The sequence below is a fragment of the Dasypus novemcinctus genome, chromosome 3 (assembly GCF_030445035.2).
Source record: "Dasypus novemcinctus isolate mDasNov1 chromosome 3, mDasNov1.1.hap2, whole genome shotgun sequence".
Taxonomy (NCBI): Eukaryota; Metazoa; Chordata; class Mammalia; order Cingulata; family Dasypodidae; genus Dasypus; species Dasypus novemcinctus.
This window is the reverse complement of record NC_080675.1, coordinates 152,207,762-152,228,673: the sequence shown is the minus strand read 5'-3', so window position 1 is coordinate 152,228,673 and position 20,912 is coordinate 152,207,762. Positions and strand designations below refer to the sequence as shown.

The 20,912-nt window shown below is 39.8% G+C and overlaps 1 protein-coding gene across 6 annotated transcripts in view; it reads right to left on the bottom strand.

Annotated features, from left to right (window-relative positions):
- SCAPER (S-phase cyclin A associated protein in the ER) overlaps nucleotides 1-20,912 on the bottom strand; it is a 616,772-nt gene that overhangs the window by 211,083 nt on the left and 384,777 nt on the right. For all 6 annotated transcript variants that reach the window (XM_004468178.4, XM_004468179.4, XM_071214311.1 and 3 more), the window contains one exon: nucleotides 9,090-9,216. In XM_004468178.4, coding sequence (XP_004468235.1) covers nucleotides 9,090-9,216 — 127 coding nt within the window. The remainder of the gene's footprint in view (nucleotides 1-9,089; nucleotides 9,217-20,912) is intronic.

Genomic DNA, 20,912 nt, shown 5'->3' with positions numbered 1-20,912 from the left:
GAGCATCTACCTACCACATGGGAGGTCCAGGGTTCAAACGCAGGGCTTTCTGGCCCATGTGGTGAGCTGGCCCCTGCACAATGCTGCTGCGTACAATGAGTTCCCTGCCATGCAGGGGTGTCCCCTGCATAGGGCAGCCCCACGTGCAAGGAGTGTGCCCTGTAAGGAGAATGGTCCTGCATGAAAGCAGCATAGCCTGCCCAGGTGTGGCACTGCACACACAGAGAGGTGACGCAGTAATATGATGCAACAAAAAGGGACAGATTCCTGGTGCACTGGCAAGAATCCAAAAGGACACAGAATAACACACACAGCAGACAACGGTGGGGGGGAGGGGGGCAAGAGGGAAGGGGAGAGAAATAAAAAACAAATCTTAAAAAAAGAAGTAAATCTTGAGAAGGATATGGGAAACAGGAACCGTTATACATCACTGGCAGCACTGTAAAATGATGCAGCCACTGAGGAAATCAGTTTGGTGTTTGCTCAGAAATTGAAAGTAGAATTACCGTAAGACCTGGCAATCTCATTTCCTAGTATATACCAAAAAGAAATGAAAGCAGGGACTTGAATGTATACTTGTATACCCTTGTTCACAATAGCCAAGAGGTAGAAGCAACCCAAGTGTCCATTAAGAGATGAATGGATTTGTGGAGGACAGTTTGGCAGTTCCTCAGGAAGCTAACTACAGATTTGCCATATAATCCAGCAATCCCACTACTAGGTATATACCCAGAAAAAAATCCATAATTGCAAGATCATGCAGAACAATTCCAATGCCCTAAAATTGCCCTATATTCCATCTATTACATTCTCTCCCCAGAACCTATGGTAAGTACTATGTTTCAATTTTTGAAGAATAAGGTTCAGAGTTACATGCAATAATATTGAGGGCTTGATATATTGCTCTGTTTTCTTTTATTAGACACTGCCTATGTTCTCCAGAGATTTTTGCCCCTCTAATTGAGAACACAGTAGGACTTTACACCCAGAAGAACTGAAAGCAGGGACATGAATAGATATATGCACATGAATGTTTATAGTGATATTATTTATTATTGACAAAAGCTGGAAGCAACCTAAGTATCCATCAACAGATGAATGGAAAAGAAAAATGCAGTATATACATAAAATGAAATATTACTCAGCTGTAATAAGGAATGAAGTATTGACACACGTGACAACATGGATGAATCTTGGAGACCTTATGTTGGGTGAAGTAAGCCAGTCTCTAAAGGATAAATATTGCATGACCTCACTGATATGATCTAAGCCTACTGAGCAGACTCACAGAGCTAGAGTCTGGAAGACAGCTTATCAGGTGACAGAAAGGGAGTAGAGGGTGGTGAGCCAGTGCTCAATATAGGCAAAACCCTTGATAAGGTGGAGGGAGGTAGTCTGGCAGTGGAGGTGGGTGATGGTGGTGCAGGGATGTGAGTGCAGTTGACAGTGCTAGAATGTGAAGGTGAGTAGGGGGGGAAGTTGGGATGGACTAACTGTGGAAATGACGGGAGAACTGGAGGGAGGAACAAGTGAACTCTTCCCAGAGTAGGTCTGTGGTTGGAACTACAATGGTGGGAATGTGCTTTTTTTGTGTGTGTGCAAACATGGCAGGCAAGGGTCACTGGTGTAGGGTGTTGGTGGTGGGGGGATATGTGGGAAAGTTGCACCTAGGGTATGCTTTTATGGAAGCATCTTGTCACAGGGTGTTAGCTCAGTTGGTGGAGAGCCATGCAATAAACAAGAAAATAATAAACTCCCATCCTGTGGAGTCCTGCTACGTTCTCAAATAGAGGGTCAAGAATATCTTGAGTCAATAGGCAGCGCCTAATAAAAGAAAACAGACTGCTGGGATTAGCTCACAATAGGTTTGCATGAAGGGAAGGCAACGCAGAACTTTACGAAATAAAGGTCAGAGAGAGACAAAAGAGAGTAGATAAAGATGGGACCAGGGGACCAGGGGACTTACAACTTCTGGAACTGAGAGCCTCGACCCTAGTTTCCACTTCCTATTTACTGGAAAGTACCAAGCAGCTATTTGCTATTAGAACTGCAACATCATTTACAATAATAGGGAACAATTTTTTGCAACATCTAACAACTGCAATATCTACAATAGAACAGGTGAAAACATTTACAATTAAGAGACAGGTAAGCCAGTTTCCCAGAACATTTCCCCCTTTTTGTTTTTGCAAAGTCTACACAAAAGACATTTCACTGATTAGCAAAGCTTATTGCATGTTTTCACTTTTAGGTTTGAATAATACTCATTAATTTTTTTCTCAATATATTCAGTCCCAGGATTGTACAAACTTAAAACAAGAGATTTATATCAAGATACATTTATATATCACTTACAGTTCATCAAATCACTTAAGTATACAATATGTTTCATTATTAAAGTTCTGATTCATATTCAAGCATTCTATACATAATCCATAACTGCAACAGTAAGACTTCCAATTAACAGACATCTTATGATTAGACTTTCATTTCTCATGGGCTTGAAATTCCCAACCAACAAGGCTATATAGGCCAGTACTTGATATTAGTGCTGGCCACATACAATTCACAGGCTAAGTCATTACAAACCCCGTTAATATAAGAAAACACTATGTATCAAATAAAGCAGAGAGTATAGTTTGTCTTATTCAAACATTTAAGAATCTGACTGAGCAGCAGGGACCTTACAGCTTGTCCCAATTGTTTGCCTATTCCAGGCCCTTAAAATACCATTGTCTCTGATGTTTCTTAGCATGGTCACTGCCACAGGTTTCTTCTATGCAGCCAGATTCATTACCATCAGACCAGGGCAGAAAGCCTTGAAGAACTGCAAAAGTTCTTTATTGGGAAGTGGACTTGGCCCAATGGATAGGGTGTCCGCCTACCACATGGGAGGTCCACAGTTCAAACCCAGGGCCTCCTTGGCCCATGTGGAGCTGGCCCACGTGCAGCACTGATGTGCACAAAGAGTGCCATGCCACACAGGGGTGTCCCCCATGTAGGGGAGCCCCAAGCGCAAGGAGTGCGCCCCGTAAGGAGAGCTGCCCAGCACGAAAGTTCAGCCTGCCCAGGAGTGGTGACGCACACATGGAGAGCTGATACAGCAAGATGATGCAACAAAAAGAGACACAGATTACCGGTGCCTCTGAAAAGGATAGAAGCAGTCACAGAAGAACACAAAGCAAATGGACACAGAACAGAAAACTGGGGAAGGGGGAAGGGGAGAGAAATAAAACATAAAAAAAAAATAAAATAAAATCTTAAAAGTCCTTTGTTGACCTTTTATTCATTCAGGCTTGTTTTACTCTTACAAAACACATATCACTGAATGCTACCACAATACTTTTACAACTTGTTATATGCATACTAGTTCTGTCCCGCATATCTCCATATTAACCATTTATTTTTAGGACAAAATAAACTTTTTACCTTTTTCAATATTTGCTTAACTTTTACATCTTTCATTTTATCCTAATTTTCTCTTTTTTTCTTTCTCTTTCTTTTTCCCTTCCTTTCTTTTTCCTTCCTTTCTTTTTCCCTTCCTTTTTTGCTTTCTCTCTTCCCTTTCTTCTTTTTTTCCTTCCCTTTCCTTTCTCTTTTTTTCTTCCTTTCTTCTTTTTTTCCTTTTTCTTTTCTGTTTTGAACGCACACACTGAAACAATTACAACACACACTAACATTGAACAAACAGATAAACAAAAGCACTTCCAAATCTATTAATCTAGAATTTCTTCATTACTTTCTTTTATCATTCAACATTTCTTTTCCAGTTTTCCTCCTCCCAATTTTCTTAATTTCTTTCTGTCCCCAAGTGATACTCGCTTTATGATGCCATGCTTGAACAAGTTCTCTAGTTTAAATATTTTGATGTAAAGCCATTCTAGTCTTCAGAACGAGACCCAGCCATGCAGTTTCCAGCGTCTGTCTCTCCATTTGCATGACTGCAGGTTCTGAGTTTCAAAGGAACTTATATAGTCTCTTGGCATTCATGGTATAGTTTTATCCCACGAACTGGTACCCACACAGGACATTCTTCATCTCCCGGGGAAATACAAGCAAACCCTAGAGGACGTCTGAGGCTTTCCAAACCACTTGGGGCTCTGCGCCGTTACAACCACTTTAGTTTCGCTTGAAGCAATCCCTCTTCCCTTTGTGCCCCTGTTCAGGCCTCCAGTTGCTGTGAGCCTTCTTCCCTTCACACCTCACGTTGGGCACCAGTTGCTGCAATTAGCTCACAACAGGTTTGCATGAAGGGAAGGCAACACAGAACTTTACGAAATAAAGGACAGAGAGAGACACACACAAGAGAGGAGATAAAGATGGGACCAGGGGATTTACAGCTTCTGGAACTGAGAGCCTTGACCCTAGTTTCCACCTTGCATTTATTGGAAAGTACCAAGCACCTGTTTGCTATTAGAACTGCAACATCGTTTACAATAATTGGGAACAACTGCAACATCTACAATAGAACAGGTGAAACATTTACAATAAGAAACAGGTATGCCTGTTTCCCACAACAACAGACAAGTATGTCAAGCCCTCAATATTAATGCATGGAATTATGAACATTATTCTTCAAAAACTGAAACTTAGTGGATGCCATAGGTTGCAAGGGTAAGGGGAGGGAGGAATGGGTATAACATGGGCGTCTTTGGGACACTGGAGTAGTTCTGACTTGTCCCCTGCTCCCACCCTGCCTTTCGCTTCCTTACACTTTGCCCGCCTGTTCCTCGTAACCTCCCTGTATTATGGCCCTTCTCAGCAGCAGTTTGTGCTGCTGCCTCCCTCCGCCCCTCCTCCCAGCCACTGTTATCTTCCCCCTCCCAGCCGATCGCTGTTCTCCCGCCTCATTTCAACTGCCCTCATCCCGTATCCGCCCCGGCACAACCTTGGAAACAACCCCCTCTGCCATCAATGGCTTACGTCATAAACCGCAGGTCCGCCCTTGCCTCTGCAGCCAATCCTCAGCTGCCCCGCGGACATGCCCCTCCCACAACCTCCCCGCCTCCATGACACTATAAAACCCCATGTACTTCCCGAATAAAATCAGACCTGCGCATAGACCTCGTCTCCGTGGTTTTTCCTCCATCGAACCGCGCGTCCCCACCAAGCCTTGAGCCGCCCGCTGCCGCCCCGGTCAGGCCGTGGCGTAGGCCCGATCCCCGGCAGCGACTCGCCTGCAGTGACCCGCCTGCAGTGCCGCAGCGGAGGCCAACACTGACTGATCTTGCAATGATGGATACAGGACATTATACGTTTTGTCAGAACCTATAAAAGTATATGGTGTAAAGGTAAACCATACATAAACACTTATCATGGTTAGCAGCAATGCTTCGATGTCTGTTCATCGATTGTAACAAATGTATCATACTCATGTGGGATATTATTGGTAGGGGAAGATGGAAGGGGGAGTGGGGTGTATGGGAATCCCTTGTGTTTTCTTTTTTTTTTTTTTAAGGTTTATTTATTTATTTCTCACCCCTTCCCCCCCCACCCCAGTTGTCTGTTCTCTGTGTCTATTTGCTGTGTCTTCTTTGTCCACTTCTGTTGTCAGCGGCACAGGAATCTGTTTCTTTTTGTTGCGTCATCTTGTTGTGTCAGTTTTCTGTGTGTGCGGTGCCATTCCTGGGCAGGCTGCACTTTCTTTCGCACTGGGTGACTCTCCTTACGGGGCGCACTCCTTGCGCGTGGGGCTCCCCTACCCCATGCGGGGGACACCCCTGCGTGGCACAGCACTCCTTGCGCGCATCAGCACTGTGCATGGGCCAGCTCCACATGGGTCAAGGAGGCCTGGGGTTTGAACTGCGGACCTCCCATGTGGTAGACGGACGCCCTGACCACTGGGTCAAGTCCGTCGCCCCTTGTGTTTTCTATGTGACTTTTCTATAACCTAAAGCTTCTTGGAAAATAAAGTGAAAAAAAAAAAAGCACTGGAGAAACATATAGAAGAAATTCTCAATATACATAAAAGATAGCAGATCTTGCAGTGATGAAAGGCACAATGCAAAAAGAAGTTTTTTTTTTAAACTTTTAAATTATTTTGTTGTCTTTGTTTTGGGGGAAATATTGGATTGCAGAGTGGTTGCAGCTGTGGTAGGGGAATGTATGTGGGAGGATGTATGTCGGGCATGTCTCTGTGGAGTGTAAGTGTATTCATGTGATCACAGGGTGTTATCTAAGTGGGTAGAGACCCACAGGATAATCGACAGAATACTGAATTCCCATCCTGGGGAGTCCTGCTACTTTCTCTCATAGAGTGGTGAGAATCTCTGGAGTGCCTGAGCAGTGCCTAGCAAAGGAGGGTAGACCAATGCACCAGGTCCTTGATATTGATGTTTGTACCTACAAACATGGTTCTTGTGAAATTGAAACTTGGCCTGGTAATACATACTGCCTAAGAGTTACTGCCTGAGGGTCTCCTCCTTTTTCAAATGTGGCCCTCTCTCCAAGCCAAACTCAGCATATAAATTCACTGCCTTCCCCCCAAAGTGGGACATGACTCCCAGGGATGAGCCTCCCTGGCACCGAGGGATTAATACTAAGCACCAACTAACAATGTATTTGGAAAAAGATCTCAACCAAAAGGGGGAAATATTAAATGCCAATGAGTTTTTATAGTTAAGAAATTTTAAAGTGAGTTGGGAAGTTATTCTGGCGGTTATACTTATGTATGTCTCAGGAGGATCTCACTGACAGCCCCAGTAAACAGTGCCTCAGGTAGGGGTGGTCTTGGGGTAGACATATCTAGACACTATAGGCAGGGCAGATAACTCCAGGAGGTTGGCACCTCATCAGTGGGCCTTATATATAATAAATCATGCCTCCAATGTATCAGAGTTAGACTCATTTGTAACTTTCTTATATATGGTTCTTCTGTCCCATTTATTTGAACCTATAGTTAGCACTGTACTCACTAAATATATGCCCCCGAGACTTAAATCTTCCAGCTGTTTATATCCCCAAGTTTCAGCAGAGTTGCAGCCAACACCTACTCTCCAGTTCATCAGATTCATTCAGGACAATAAACAAAAGGATGATGATGGATAACACTCATCCCAAGAAGCAAGTAAGACAGTTCTATCTATCTGCCCCAGGGGATTTAAACTCCTCTCAGTTGGAAGCAGAGTGGGTATCACCATTCCAAAATCCTCAAGACAGAGGAACAAACAAACATAAGAGGGGAATACAACTATGGACTAAAGTAGACTTATTATTATTCTAGTAATGGAAGAATCTGTAACACTGATATAAAGACAGTGGTCACCCAGAGGTTCTGATGGGAGGGAAAGTAAATAGGTGTAACATGGGGCATTTTTGAGAAATTGGAATCATTCTGCATGATATTGCAATGATGGATACAAGCCATTATACATTTTTTCAAAACCTATAAAATTGTATGGTACAAAGTATAAAACAATGTAAACTACAGGCCATGCTCAGTAGCAATTGTTGCAAATGTACCACACTAATGAAAGATGTTAATAGGAGAAAGTGTGGAAGGGGAGGGGTATATGAGAATCCCTCTATTTTTATTGAAACATTTATGTAATCTAAAGTGCCTTTAAAAATAAAGAAAAAAGGGATAAATGGATAAACCAAATATGGTGTATATACATACACAATGGAGTATTATTCAGCTATAAAAAGGAATGAAGTTCCAATACATGCTACAACATGGGTGAACCTTGAAGACTTCATGTTGAGTGAAATAAGCCAGATAGAAAATGACAAATATTGTATAATCTTCTGTATATGAAATACCTAGAAGAAGCAAATTTCATAACGACAGACAGATTGTAGGTTACCAGGGGCCAGAAGAATAGAGTTATTGCTTAATTTATACAGAGTTTCTATTTGAGGTGATAAAAATGTTGGGGTAATGGATATTGGAGATAGTAGCATAATAGTGGTGATAGCACAATATTGTGAATGTAATTAATGCTACCAAACTGTACACTTGAAAGTGGTTAAATGGGAAATTTTAAGTTGTACAAGTTTTCTGCAAAGAAAAACTTAAAAAACAAACAAAATTAAATAATATAATAATCAGCAATACATTTATGTGATGAAGCAATAAGGCTATTTTAAAAAGGAAATGATATATCTTTAATTTTGTAAACTATTACAGTTACTCTAGGGGTCAGAGGCAGAGGATGGGATGAGGAAGGATCACACTGGGAGCTATGAATATTCTGGTAACAGTCTAGTTCTTAAGGTGGGTGGTTATAGTTCACAACTGTTCATTGTATTTATGCTCTTTTTAATTCTACATTCTTTTGTATATATCAAGTACTACATAATAAATTTATAAACCAGAAAGCAAAAAACAAGCAATCAAAAAATGCAGCAAAGAACAAATGTTATAAATTGTGTAAGCTGTGATGCTTTCAGTTATAAAAAATTTTCATAAACATGAGTAAATATTTATAAAATAAACTAGATAAAGTAAAAATACACAGTAATAGAAATAGAAGAAAATACAATAAAATGTTAACAGTAGCTATTACAAGGAGTTTTATTTCTTCTTTGCATATTTAAAGTACCTCTACAGTAAATAACACTTTAAATTTTTTTCATGATTTTATTTTAACTTTCTGAGACATTTAATAACGCTAAGTCATTAAAGAAAACTGCCAAATCTTCTTTGGACACTGAGGAAATTTGTGTTTTGTGGAACCCTCTTAAGTTACGATGTATAGTTCAAAATTTTATATTTTCTGCCATAAAATTGTACCGTATGTCTTTATCTCTATTATTACCAGTTAAATAATTTCATTATGTTTGCTTAGGGAAAAATATGACTGGGAAATACATGACTTAAAAATCATATTTTGCCATTGAGAACTTCCATTAAAACATATGAAAACAATTTCAATTTCATTAAAAACATAGGGAGCAGGCATAACTCAGTGGTTGAGCGTCTGCCACCCAGGTATGAGGTTCCGGGTTCAATCCCCAGGACCTCCTGGAAAAAAAAAGTAAAAAACAAGAAGCTGTTGACTGGATTTTGGAAACATAGCTTTGTGTCCTGTTATAATGAGAAAAGACCATAAGGATTAAGGTTTAAAGGTTGGAGATTAGTCACGTACCTCTTTTTCCAAAATTCTAGCAATCTCGCCTAGAGTCCGATCCAAAGCAGATACCTTATTGCTTGCCCATGAGCCAGTGTCTTGTACTTGTAGTTGTTTTAAGAGATCTTTGGCTAGTCGCTGAAGCCTTCAATACAATATGAAAGGGAAGAAAGACATTAACGAATTAGGCTATAATACTTTGTTTTCCTAAATATTGTGAAACACAAGGTAATTTAAGTATTGCATTTGAAACTGCTTCACAGACCAACGGGAGGACAAGAAAAACCAGACAACTCATAAGGCTGTTATTACTTCATATTCATTACAATCAATCTACCCCTATGGCATAAAAGAGAACCAGAGGACAGGACTGTCTATCCAGAAAGCTGCTGGACCAATTGCTGCCACCAATTTCTGTGTGACACTTTAACCAGAACAGAATTAGGGGTTAAAGGTTTGGAGTGAGAGGATGATAGGAAAATGAGCATAAGCTTCTGAACAGGTTTTTGCATTTTGATTTAAATCTTCAAGGTAGGCTTGGATATTATGTTATAAGCAATGTAAGCTGTCAGAATGTCAAACTCCCCATTTACAGGCTATTTGGGGACTGCCTGCTACTGCTTTCATTTATTTACACAGTTGAGCAATTATATTTGCTTTTCACTGGGAAATGCCACCCATCACTTGGACTGTAGTTCTTTAGCAAGGGGACCACATGTAATACTTCTTTGTAGCCTCTACTTCTTCAGTTTCATCTCCATCAGGATCTCCAATCAGTGGAATTCTTCAGTTCCCCCTACTCATAATCCCTGTTGTGTTACTTTCACTTTTATCTATGGAAGATTCCATAGGCTATATCATGATAATCACTTGCTTGTAAATGTTCTATATTCCCTCTTTGTTGTTCTGTTTGTTATTCCTACTAGTCAAACCCCAGCAGTGGCAATACTCAGTAATGTTTATTTAACCCTTACTATGAGCCTCATACATTCTCAGTGACTTACAAGTGAATTTATTCAAATGGATTAGTGAACAACCACTGGCCTATTCCATGTCTGCACCTGAAAAAAAATCATACCATAAAAAGAATGCTATAACTATAAATTTAAAATCCTACTAATCCTTTCTTATCTGCTCACTTTCCCACTCTCCACAAAGACTTGCTTCATACCCTTCCCTGCCTTCAAAACTCCACCCTTTCCTTTCCTCCTCTTGCTTTCAGAAGATCTTGCTTTTCATAGAGAAAATGAAAGCTACTGAGCAAGAAAACCCTCACTTTCTGCCAGAAAATCTTCAAGTCTATCCGCATTTTTAACCATCCTCTCCTTTGTTTCTCTTATTTCAACAGAGTAAGGGTCATTTCTCTTTGTAAGGCTAATTTCCCTACACAGGCTCTGCAGGCCATTCCCTTTCTGGACCTCAATTACTCTCTTCTTCCTGCTTCAGTGGATATGTTATTCTTTAGAAATGTGTTCCCCACCTCCACATGACCTAGAAAATTCTTAGTTTTCCCTCAGTTCTTAGCACCAACTTTAATTTCCCTGTGACCATTCTTTCAAAAAGTCAACACAGGGAAGCAGATTTGGCTCAACTGAAAGAGCGTTTGCCTACCACATGGGAGGTCCAGGGTTCAAATCCAGGGCCTCCTGACCCATGTGGTGAGGAGGCCCATGTGCAGTGCTGATGCGCACAAGGAGTGCCGTGTGACGCAGGGAGGTCCCCCACATAGGGACGCCACATGCGCAAGAAGTGCGCCCCTCAAGGAGAGCTGCCCTGTGCAGCCCAAGAGTGGCGCCACACACACACGGAGAGCTGACACAGCAAGATGACGCAACAAAAGGAGACACAGATTCCTGGTGCAACTGACAAGAATGCATGTGGACAAAGAAAGTAGACAATGGGAGAGAGGGGGCAGGAGGACGGGGAAGGGGAGAAAAATAAATAAAAAATAAATCTTTTAAAAAAACAACACAAACGAATTTAATATTTATGTAATTAGCTGTTTAATGTCTGCTTCTTCCATTCAGAGCTTTCCAACAAAAATTTCTGCCATGATAGAAATGTTCTATAGTTGTACTTTTGAACATGATGGTTTCTAGCCACATGTGGCTATTGAGCACTTAAAATACAGTATACCTGAGGAACTGAATTTTAAATTGTATTTAATTAAAAATAATTTATTAGAGAAGTTGTGGATTTATAGAACAATCATGTATACAATACAGGATACCCATATACCACTGCACTAACACCTTGCACTGGTGTGGAACATTTGTTACAATTGATGATATTACTTTTTTTGTACTGCTTTTTAAAAAACAGTTACCTTTGCTACAACTGATGAAAAATTATCATCAATAAAATAAAATAGTATTATTAACTGTCATCCACAGTTGACATTAGGTGTATTTTTTCCATATACCATCCTATTATTAGCATCATGTTTTGGTGTCATACAATTGTTAAAATTCATGGAGGAACATTCTAATATTTCTATTATTAACTATAGTCCACCATCTAAAATAGGGTCCAGTGTGTTATACAGTCCTATGCATTATTTTTCAGTTTTTATTCTAGTAACATGTAAGACCTATATAATTCAGTGCTGTCAATTATACTCAAAATAATGTGCTAACATCCAAATCCTAAACTAGAAATTCTGTATAAATTAAGCATTAACTCCCCATTCTCTAACTCCATCCTGTTCCTGCTAACCTATATTTCAGACCAGAGATTCTTAACAAAGGGTCTGTGAGCTTATATTGAAATTCAAAAAATCATTATTCTTGTGGAGATGTGCTGGTGCAGGTGTGATATATTTATTAAATAATACACAGTATAGTGTGGACTTAGTACGGGGTCAGTGGTTTTCACCTGATGGGCAAAGGGGTCCACAGAACAAAAAAGGTTAAGAACCCCCGTTCTAGACTCTAACTCTATGAGTTCATTTATTGTAATTAGTTCTTATCAGTGAGATCATACAATATTTGTCCTTTTGTGTTTTACTTATTTCACTCAGCATAATGTCGTCAAGGTCCATCCATATTCCCATATGCATTAGGACTTTGTTCTTTTCTATGGCTAATGAATATTCCACTATACGTATATACCAACTTTTGCTTATCCATTCATCAGCTGATGGAAACTCAGTTGCATCCATGTTTGGGAACTGTGAATAATGCACTATGTTCGAGTTCCTGCTTTCAATTTTTCTTAGTATATACCTGGGCCACATGTGTAATCCTATATTTAGCTTCCTGAAGGAACTGTCAAACTGTTTTCAACAGTGGTTGCACCATTTTACATTCCCACCAGCAATGAATGAGTGTTCTTATTTCTCCCCATCCTCTCCAACACTTGTAGTTTCCCGTCTTTTTTTTTTTTAACAGTAGCTACTCTAGAGGCTGTGAAACACGTCACTGTGGTTTTGATTTGAATTTCCCTAATAGCTAGTGATGTTGAGCATCTTTTCATGTGCTTTTTAGCTATTTGTGTATTCTTTGGAGAAATGTCTATTAAAGTTAAATTGGATTGTCTTTTTTATTGTTGATTTGATGTATTTCTTTATATATTCTGGCTATTAAATCCTTATCGTATATGTGGTTTCCAAATATTTTCTACTATCAAGTAGGTTATCTTTTCACTTTCATGACGAAGTCATTTGATACACAAAAGTATGAAGAGGTCCCATTTATCTCTTTTATCTTTTGTGGCTTGTGCTTTGGGAGTAAACCATTGCCTAACACTAGATCCTGAAGATGCTTTCCTACATTTTCTTCTAAGAGTTTTATAGCCCTGGTTATTTTATTTAGGTCTTTGATCCATTTTGAGTTAATATTTGTATATGATAGGATTTGGGGTCCTCTTTCACTGTTTTGCATATGGATATCCAATTCTCCCAGCACCATTTATTGAAGAGACTATTCTGTCCCAGTTTAGTGGACTTGGCAGCTCTATGAAAAATCAATTGGCCATAGATGTAAAGGTCTTTCTTAGTTGTCAAAGGGCTGCTGATGCCAAGTAACAGAAATGGGTTGGCTTTTACAATTGGAATTTTATTTGGGGTAAAGGTTTACGGTTCCAAAACTATGAAAAAATCCAAATAGAGGCATCATCAGAGACACTTTCTCCCCAAAGACAGCTACTCATGATCCTGGTGTCTTGCCAAGTGGCAAGGCAAGACGGTAGCTGATCTCTGCTGAGGTCCCTGACTTCCCCTCAACACTCACCATTTCCTGGAGCTCAGATGGACAATCAGGCTGTACAGGTTGTCTATTTCCAGGCCTCCTCTCTCAGCCTCAGTTGCTCTGCTTTCTCCTGGAGCCCAGCTGTGGGTAATCAGGCATATGGCTCATCTCTTCAGCCTTGAGCTGCTCCATGGCCCAGCCTCTTGGGGACTTTGTACTTCAGCTTCAGTTACCAGCGATCCTTGTGTCCTCTCTCACATGGCAGGGTCAAACATGGTGGTTTCCTTTCTCGCTTTGTCTTGCTGTGTGTTCTCAGTTTATATAAGACCCAGAGAAAGATCTAATCAAAGGCCCCTCAACGGAATTTAATGCAATCAAAGGACCCCACACCTACAGGAATAGATTAGCTCAATAACAATATTTTCTGGGGGTCACAAAATTCTAACAGTCACAGGGTCTATTTCTGAGCTCTGAATTCTATTTCATTAGTCAATATGTTTATCCTCGTGTCAATACCATGCTGTTTTGACCACTGCAGATTTGTAATATGCTTCAAAGTCAGAAAGTGAGTCCTCCAACTTTGCTCTTCATTTTCAAGATGTTTTTGGCTATTTGGTGCCCCTTACCCTTCCAAATAAATTTCATAATTAGCCTTTCCATTTCTACAAAGATGGTCAGAATTTTGATTGGGATTGCAAGTGACTCTAAAACATTTTGGGTAGAACTGACATCTTAATGATTTTTAGTCTCCTAATCCATGAACGTGGAATGTCCTTCTACCTATTAAGTTCCTTGATTTCTTTCTTTTTTTTTTTAAGATTTATTTATTTATTTAATTCCCCCTCCTCCCCCCCCCCGGTTGTCTGTTCTCTTTGTCTATTTGCTGCGTCTTGTTTCTTTGTCCGCTTCTGTTGTCGTCAGTGGCACGGGAAGGGTGGGCGGCGCCATTCCTGGGCAGGCTGCACTTTCTTTTGCACTGGGCAGCTCTCCTTACGGGTGCACTACTTGCGCGTGGGGCTCCCCTACGCGGGGGACACCCCTGCGTGGCGCGGCACTCCTTGTGCACATCAGCACTGTGCATGGGCCAGTTCCACACGGGTCAAGGAGGCCCGGGGTTTGAACCGCGGACCTCCCATGTGGTAGACGGTTGCCCTAACCACTGGGCCAAGTCCGTTTCCCTACGTTATCTTATTTAAACCTTTTGACAACACTGTCAACCAGTATCATCCTCATTTGAATAATGAAGAAATTAAGGCTCAGGGAAATGAAGTGACTTTCCCAAGATCTCATAGTTGGTAAAAGGTATTACTGAAACTTGAAATCTAGGTGTTTGATCTTCAAATTTCATGCTTTTGTCTCCAGGTCATATCAATCAATTCAAATAAAGACATTTTATACACATATAAATAGGGTACTATTTTACCTAAAATTTATTTATGTCAAATTAAAGAATTTATCAAAGAATACAACAGTAAATGCAGATAAAAAAGGCACTAGTAAACTCGATATCCCTACAAGATTTATTTTAAGTCAAACCCTAAAATCAGAAATATGTATGCTTGAATCTGGCTCCAGCACAGACAATAATATGTAAACTCTGGGAGGGTTATTTAACTTCCAAATCTGTTTCTTCATTTTAGAAGTGGAGATAATATATATTTTTTCTATACAGAGCTTTTGAAACTTAGACATAATATAATGTACCTAATTGGGTGCACTGAAATAGATATTCAATAAATGATCAACTATTCTAATTATACATTGTCAGATGGTTTCAATCTAACACAAGGAAAAAAGAGTATATAAAAAAATACAAAAACAGAATAACAACATACTTCTTTTCCCTTTAATCGAATATTGGCTGGAATCCCATCCGATTAAAGTTACTGACCTTATCATGTGAAAGAATACTGGCAGCAAACTTCATCATGTGATAGATAAGTAGTCACTTCAGCTTTTGGCTGAATAAAGCCTGTCTACCATGTAACTAAATATCCAGCCACAGCAACAGATGCATATTAATCTAGCAGTATTCTTACCAAGAACGCTCACATTCCACTGAAAACCAGGGGTACCTAAAGAGGCACAAGGACTATTTTAATTCATAGAATACAAGAGGCTTGTATTTCACTCTGAGGTAAATAAAAATCTGGGACTGACGTGAACCTACCATTCAAGGAAGACTGCCTAATCAAGGGGATGCTTTGGTAACATGAGTTAAACTTCTGCTCCATTTCCTGCCTCTACGGAAGTACCACAAATAATATAGTCCTTCTCCATAAAAAAGCATCAGATATTGATTCATATTATTATTACAGAATGTCAAGCCTCGAAAGCTGTATTTCCGCTAGGGCAAGAAAAGGAGCTGCTTACAGAATCCAGTTTTTAACAAAGAAATTATTTGAGTTACTTTTGGCAGATAATTTTTCTAACATAAAAAGTGGAGGCTCTGTAGCCTGGAATATAAGAAGTATCTGTCAGGTAAATGGTTTTGTGGAGATGTTGTAAAATCAGATTATTTTCTTTCAGAACTTGAACAAATTAAAAAAAAATCTCTAAGCTCAATTCTGTAACTGGCAAAAGTAAAATTTAAAAGTAAAGTTCTAAGAAGTTCTAACTTTTATCACAGAAATGTTTTGGGTGTCCACTAGAATCACTGGGAAGATTTGTAAAATTATAAGAAAGGTGACAGGGTTAGTTTTAGAAAACAATACGTTGTTTAGTGTGGACACACTTCATTCCAGGAAGCTATAAATACATTATTTTTTTCCCTTTCATTCCCTCAATTTAGAAGGTACATGGTCTGAATTTAGGGTTACTATTTATTTTCAATATGCTTAAGTCATTGCTAAATATATGAACTTAAGAAATAAAATAGTTCCTTTTGCCATTCTCCATATAAAAAGAAACAAAAAATCAGTGTGCATGTATCTCCTTGTATCTACAGTGGACATCTATTTCTTTTTGCCTGCCAGCATCCCTTCTTATGGAAAAAGAACCCATCTTTCCCTTTTAGGATGTGTGTTCCCATTCTTAGATGTGTGTGCTAAACGTGCTCAATACTACTTGGGTGTTGCTGCTCCTAGGCCACCTGTCTCAGTGGAAAGAGCTAGGGAATATGTGTACATTAATTTATAAAGATAATATATAATCAATAAATACAAAAACATATCCATACACTACGACTATATTTATTTCTATACTTAAATATATTTAAAAAACATATGTTAACACTTGCCTTAGTATGCCAGGCTGCCATGACAAATATCACACAGTGGATTGGTTTAAAAATAAGCATTTATTGTCTCATGGTTTCAGAGGCTAGAAGTCCAAAATCAAGATGTAAGCAAGGTTATACTTTCTTCTGGGAGTCTGTGGCTTGCCACAATCCTCGGGCTCCTGGCTTGTATCTCTGCCTCCTGTCATATGGTGATATCTCTTTCCTTGTGGATGATCTTCTGGTTTTGTTGACCTCTGAATTCTGGCTTTTGAGTCCTGTGTGGCCTTCTGTGACTGTGCATGAATTTCTAGTTCATAAGGACTTTAGAAATATATATTAAGAGCCATCCTGATTCACATGGGCCACACCAAAACTAAAAATAACATTTTCTAAAGATTCTATTTATAAATAGGGTCCCATGCTTTATAAATAGAAATGGAGATTAAGATTAAGAACCCGTCTTTTGAGGAGGAGCGTAATTCAATTTACCACAACACTGAAACCTCCAATTCATCATCACAGTTTTTCTGCTGCCTCTTTACATATCTGTAACTCTTCTAGCAGAGTGCAACCTGCATTCCATCATCCTTAATATATTTACGTATTTGACATAATCACCCTATATGTAACCAATCTCCCATCTATGTATGCTATGATCTCTCAGCTCAGGTTTTGACTTCCCATGTTGGGCTTTCCTGCCCTCCTCACTCCTTGGGTTTTCAAAACCCTGTGCCAGGCTCCCCTCCACTTGAGTTTGACAGACCCTGCCAGGCAACCGTTCCATAGAGATGCCAGCCCTCTTCATACTGCTCTCATTCCGCATGACAGGCCATGGATCCCAACCCCACATGGAAGGCCCCCTTCACCTTGCATGAGCCGGTGAGTCTCAACACCAAGCCACCTTCAGCATGACTGACTTCCTCACCATGCGCAGGCTCTGATACTCTTCCAAATGTACTACTGCTGCCCATCCCACCTGCACCTCCACCAGTCTATGTAGGTCTTGCCTCACCTAATGGATTTGGGACTGATTTTTTCCCCTAATTGTGGGAGGAGTAACTGGAAGGAGAAAGGAAGGGTCGTTTTCATTTATTAGCTGCAATAATATCATAAGGAGATATTTCTTTTCATCTATTTTTTACTGAATTCATATAGGAAAGGCAAAAAATGCTGATTCTTTATCTTTATTTACTAGTTTTCAAACTGATCAATTAATCTCCTTTTGACAACAATACCAAGTCCACTCAATGAGGAAAAATAGTCTCCTTAACAAATGTGGGTGTATATGCAGACAACTGAAACAATCAGAATAAAGACTATATGTTTAAATCAATGTTAAATTTCTTAAACTTGAAAACTGCATTTAATGTAGTTACATAAATGAATATTCATCCTAGGAAATATACATGGAAATATTAAGTGGTAAAGAAGCATGATGTATGCAACCTACTTTCTAATGTTTAGAACACAGACAGATGGATAAACAGACAAAGAGATGAGAAAGAAAGAGAGAGGTGGGGGTAAATTGGAGTTCTATATTATTTTTGCAACTTTACTGTAAATTTGAGATTATTTCAAAATAAAAAACTTTTTAAAAACACCACAGGAAGTCTAGGAACTAAAAAAGCATAAATGCACTGAGAAGTACTCAAAAACACTTGTCAGTTGACTGATTAATCATTGGGGAGTTTTTAATGATCTCCGAAAACATTTTACTCTAAGTTCAGTGCTGTTTTTCTTTTATAATTGATTGTAATAAAATTATTGCCTAAAATAAGGAAGAGAGTAGAAAATCTTAAACTTTGTAGGTTCTGTCTCCCAAATAAAGCATAAAATTCTACAGAAATTATAAACCAAAAGTCAATTTCAATTAATCTTAAATATATGCCACCCACTTTAATGGTGGACTGAACCTCCTCTACTCTCACTTCAAATCTTAGCTATGACAGACAAGACATCATAAAGCTAAATAAATCTCAAAAAGAAAACTCTCTCTCTGTGGAGTAGAGGCAATGAAAAATCACTGAAAGACAGATGCTAAATTAGAAATCAGATAGGATGAAAACCACAACCTGAAAAGCATGTAGAATAGGATTCTTCAAATAGTAGGGGTGGTTAAGGTTCTGCTCCCAGTACAGATACGGCAGATCCCAGGAGTAAAATTGGGCCTTGGGCAACCAATAAGATAACGGGCTGGGGAACCAAGCGAAGGACTCAGGAGGAAGTCCTTTCCCTGGATCCCATCATCACCATAGAAGTGGAATGAAAACTCCAAAGTTCTGAGAAAAGGGAAAAGGACTTTGGCCCAGTGGTTAGGGCGTCCGTCTACCATATGGGAGGTCCGCGGTTCAAATCCCGGGCCTCCTTGACCCGTGTGGAGCTGGCCATGCGCAGTGCTGATGCGCGCAAGGAGTGCCGTGCGACGCAGGGTGTCCCCCGCGTGGGGGAGCCCCACGCGCAAGGAGTGCGCCCGTGAGGAAAGCCGCCCAGCGTGAAAAGAAAGAGCAGCCTGCCCAGGAATGGCGCCGCCCACACTTCCCGAGCCGCTGATGACAACAGAAGCGGACAAAGAAACAAGACGCAGCAAATAGACACCAAGAACAGACAACCAGGGGAGGGGGGGGGAAATTAAATAAATAAATAAATAAATAAAATCTTTAAAAAAAAAGTTCTGAGAAAATATTTAAAATCTGGAATTCTTTCCCAGAAAAACTACTACTTAAGTGTGAAGGCAAAATGAAGACACCTTCAAATATGCAAATAACACAGGGAATTTACCAACCACAGACCCACTCTTGAAAAATTACTACAGGATGAGCTAAACAAACATTAATACAAGAGAAATAAGTGGCACACACACATAAACACACAAACATTAGAAAGCAAAGAAACCAGTAATATGAATAGTTAAATCTAAAAATATACTAATTACAAAAAAATTTTGTAACAATCCAGAAATAAAAGTCCCAAACAATATCAACATGGGAAGTAGTTGCAAAAACCAAAGCCTATTAACACTCTTGTCTTACATACTAAATCTCATCTTTGTTGGAAAAAAGAAGTATAAAATTAAAGGTAAATATAAGTAGAATAAAAAAGGAGTTACAACTTATAAATGATCAAATTTAAAAAATGAAAAATTCCATCAATTTTATAAAAGATAAGAAAGGGAAGCACAGTGAATATAAAACACAGAGTAAGACAGTAAGAATAAAGAATAAGTTCAGGGAAGCAGACTTGGCCCAATGGATAGGGCATCCGCCTACCACATGGGAGGTCTGCGGTTCAAACCCCGGGCTTCCTTGACCCGTGTGCAGCTGGCCCAAGTGCAGTGCTGATGCGCGCAAGGAAGGAGTGCTGTGCCATGAAGGGGTGTACCCCGTGTGGGGGAGCCCCACACGCAAGGAGTGTGCCCCGTAGGGAGAACCGCCCAGCGTGAAAGAAAGTGCAGCCTGCCCAAGAATGGTACCGCACACACGGAGAGCTGCACAACAAAAAGAAACACAGATTCCCGGTGCCACTGATAAGGATAAAGGCGGTCACAGAAAGAACACACATTGAATGAACAGAGAACAGACAACTGGAGCGGGTGAAGGGGGAGAGAGATGAAAAAAAAAAAGTCCATATATAACAGTGAGTAGAATTAATGTGAATGGGTCAAATTTACAATTTACTTATTAAAAGACAGAGAGGGAAGTGAATGTAGCTCAAGCGACTGAGCTCCCATCTACTACATGGGAGGTCTCTGATTTAGTTCCCAGTGCCTCCCAAAGAAGACAGAAAGGACAGAGAGTTGATGCAATGGGTAGGCATGGCAGGCTGGTGCAACAAGATGACACAAGGGACACAAGAAGAAAAGCATGTTGAGAGGCACAACAAAGCAGGGAATGGGGGTTCAAGTGATTAAGTGCCTCCCTCCCACATAGGAGGTCCTGGGTTTGGTTCCCAGTGCCTCCTAAAGAAACAAGGATGATGAACAGACATAGCAAATGCAAACAAAAGGGGGGGGGGGCCTAGGGGGGCAGGAGAAATATATCTTTTTTTTTTTTTTAAAGCTAGAGACACACAGATAAAAAGCAAAAGGAAGCAATATACTAACTAAAAGGATAACAAACAAAATTTAATACAAAGACTAGCAGACTATATCTGCTAGACTCAATGGATACCAGAGTGGGGGAATTCTGATCACCCCAGCAAATTTACAGCACAAGTGTAATTGAACGGTTAAGAAAATGTCTCAAAATCATACCACCAAATAAGTCTTAAAGCAGTCCTGGGGTAAAGAGAGTATGGATGAAATCCTGCAAGTTTTAAGAACCTGAAATATTTAAGAAATTACTGAATTTGATGAGGTTTACCTGGAAATGAATAGGTATAATTTTATGTTATAAATTGGAAATAGAAGCCTTGAGATAAAGATTAAATCTGACTTTT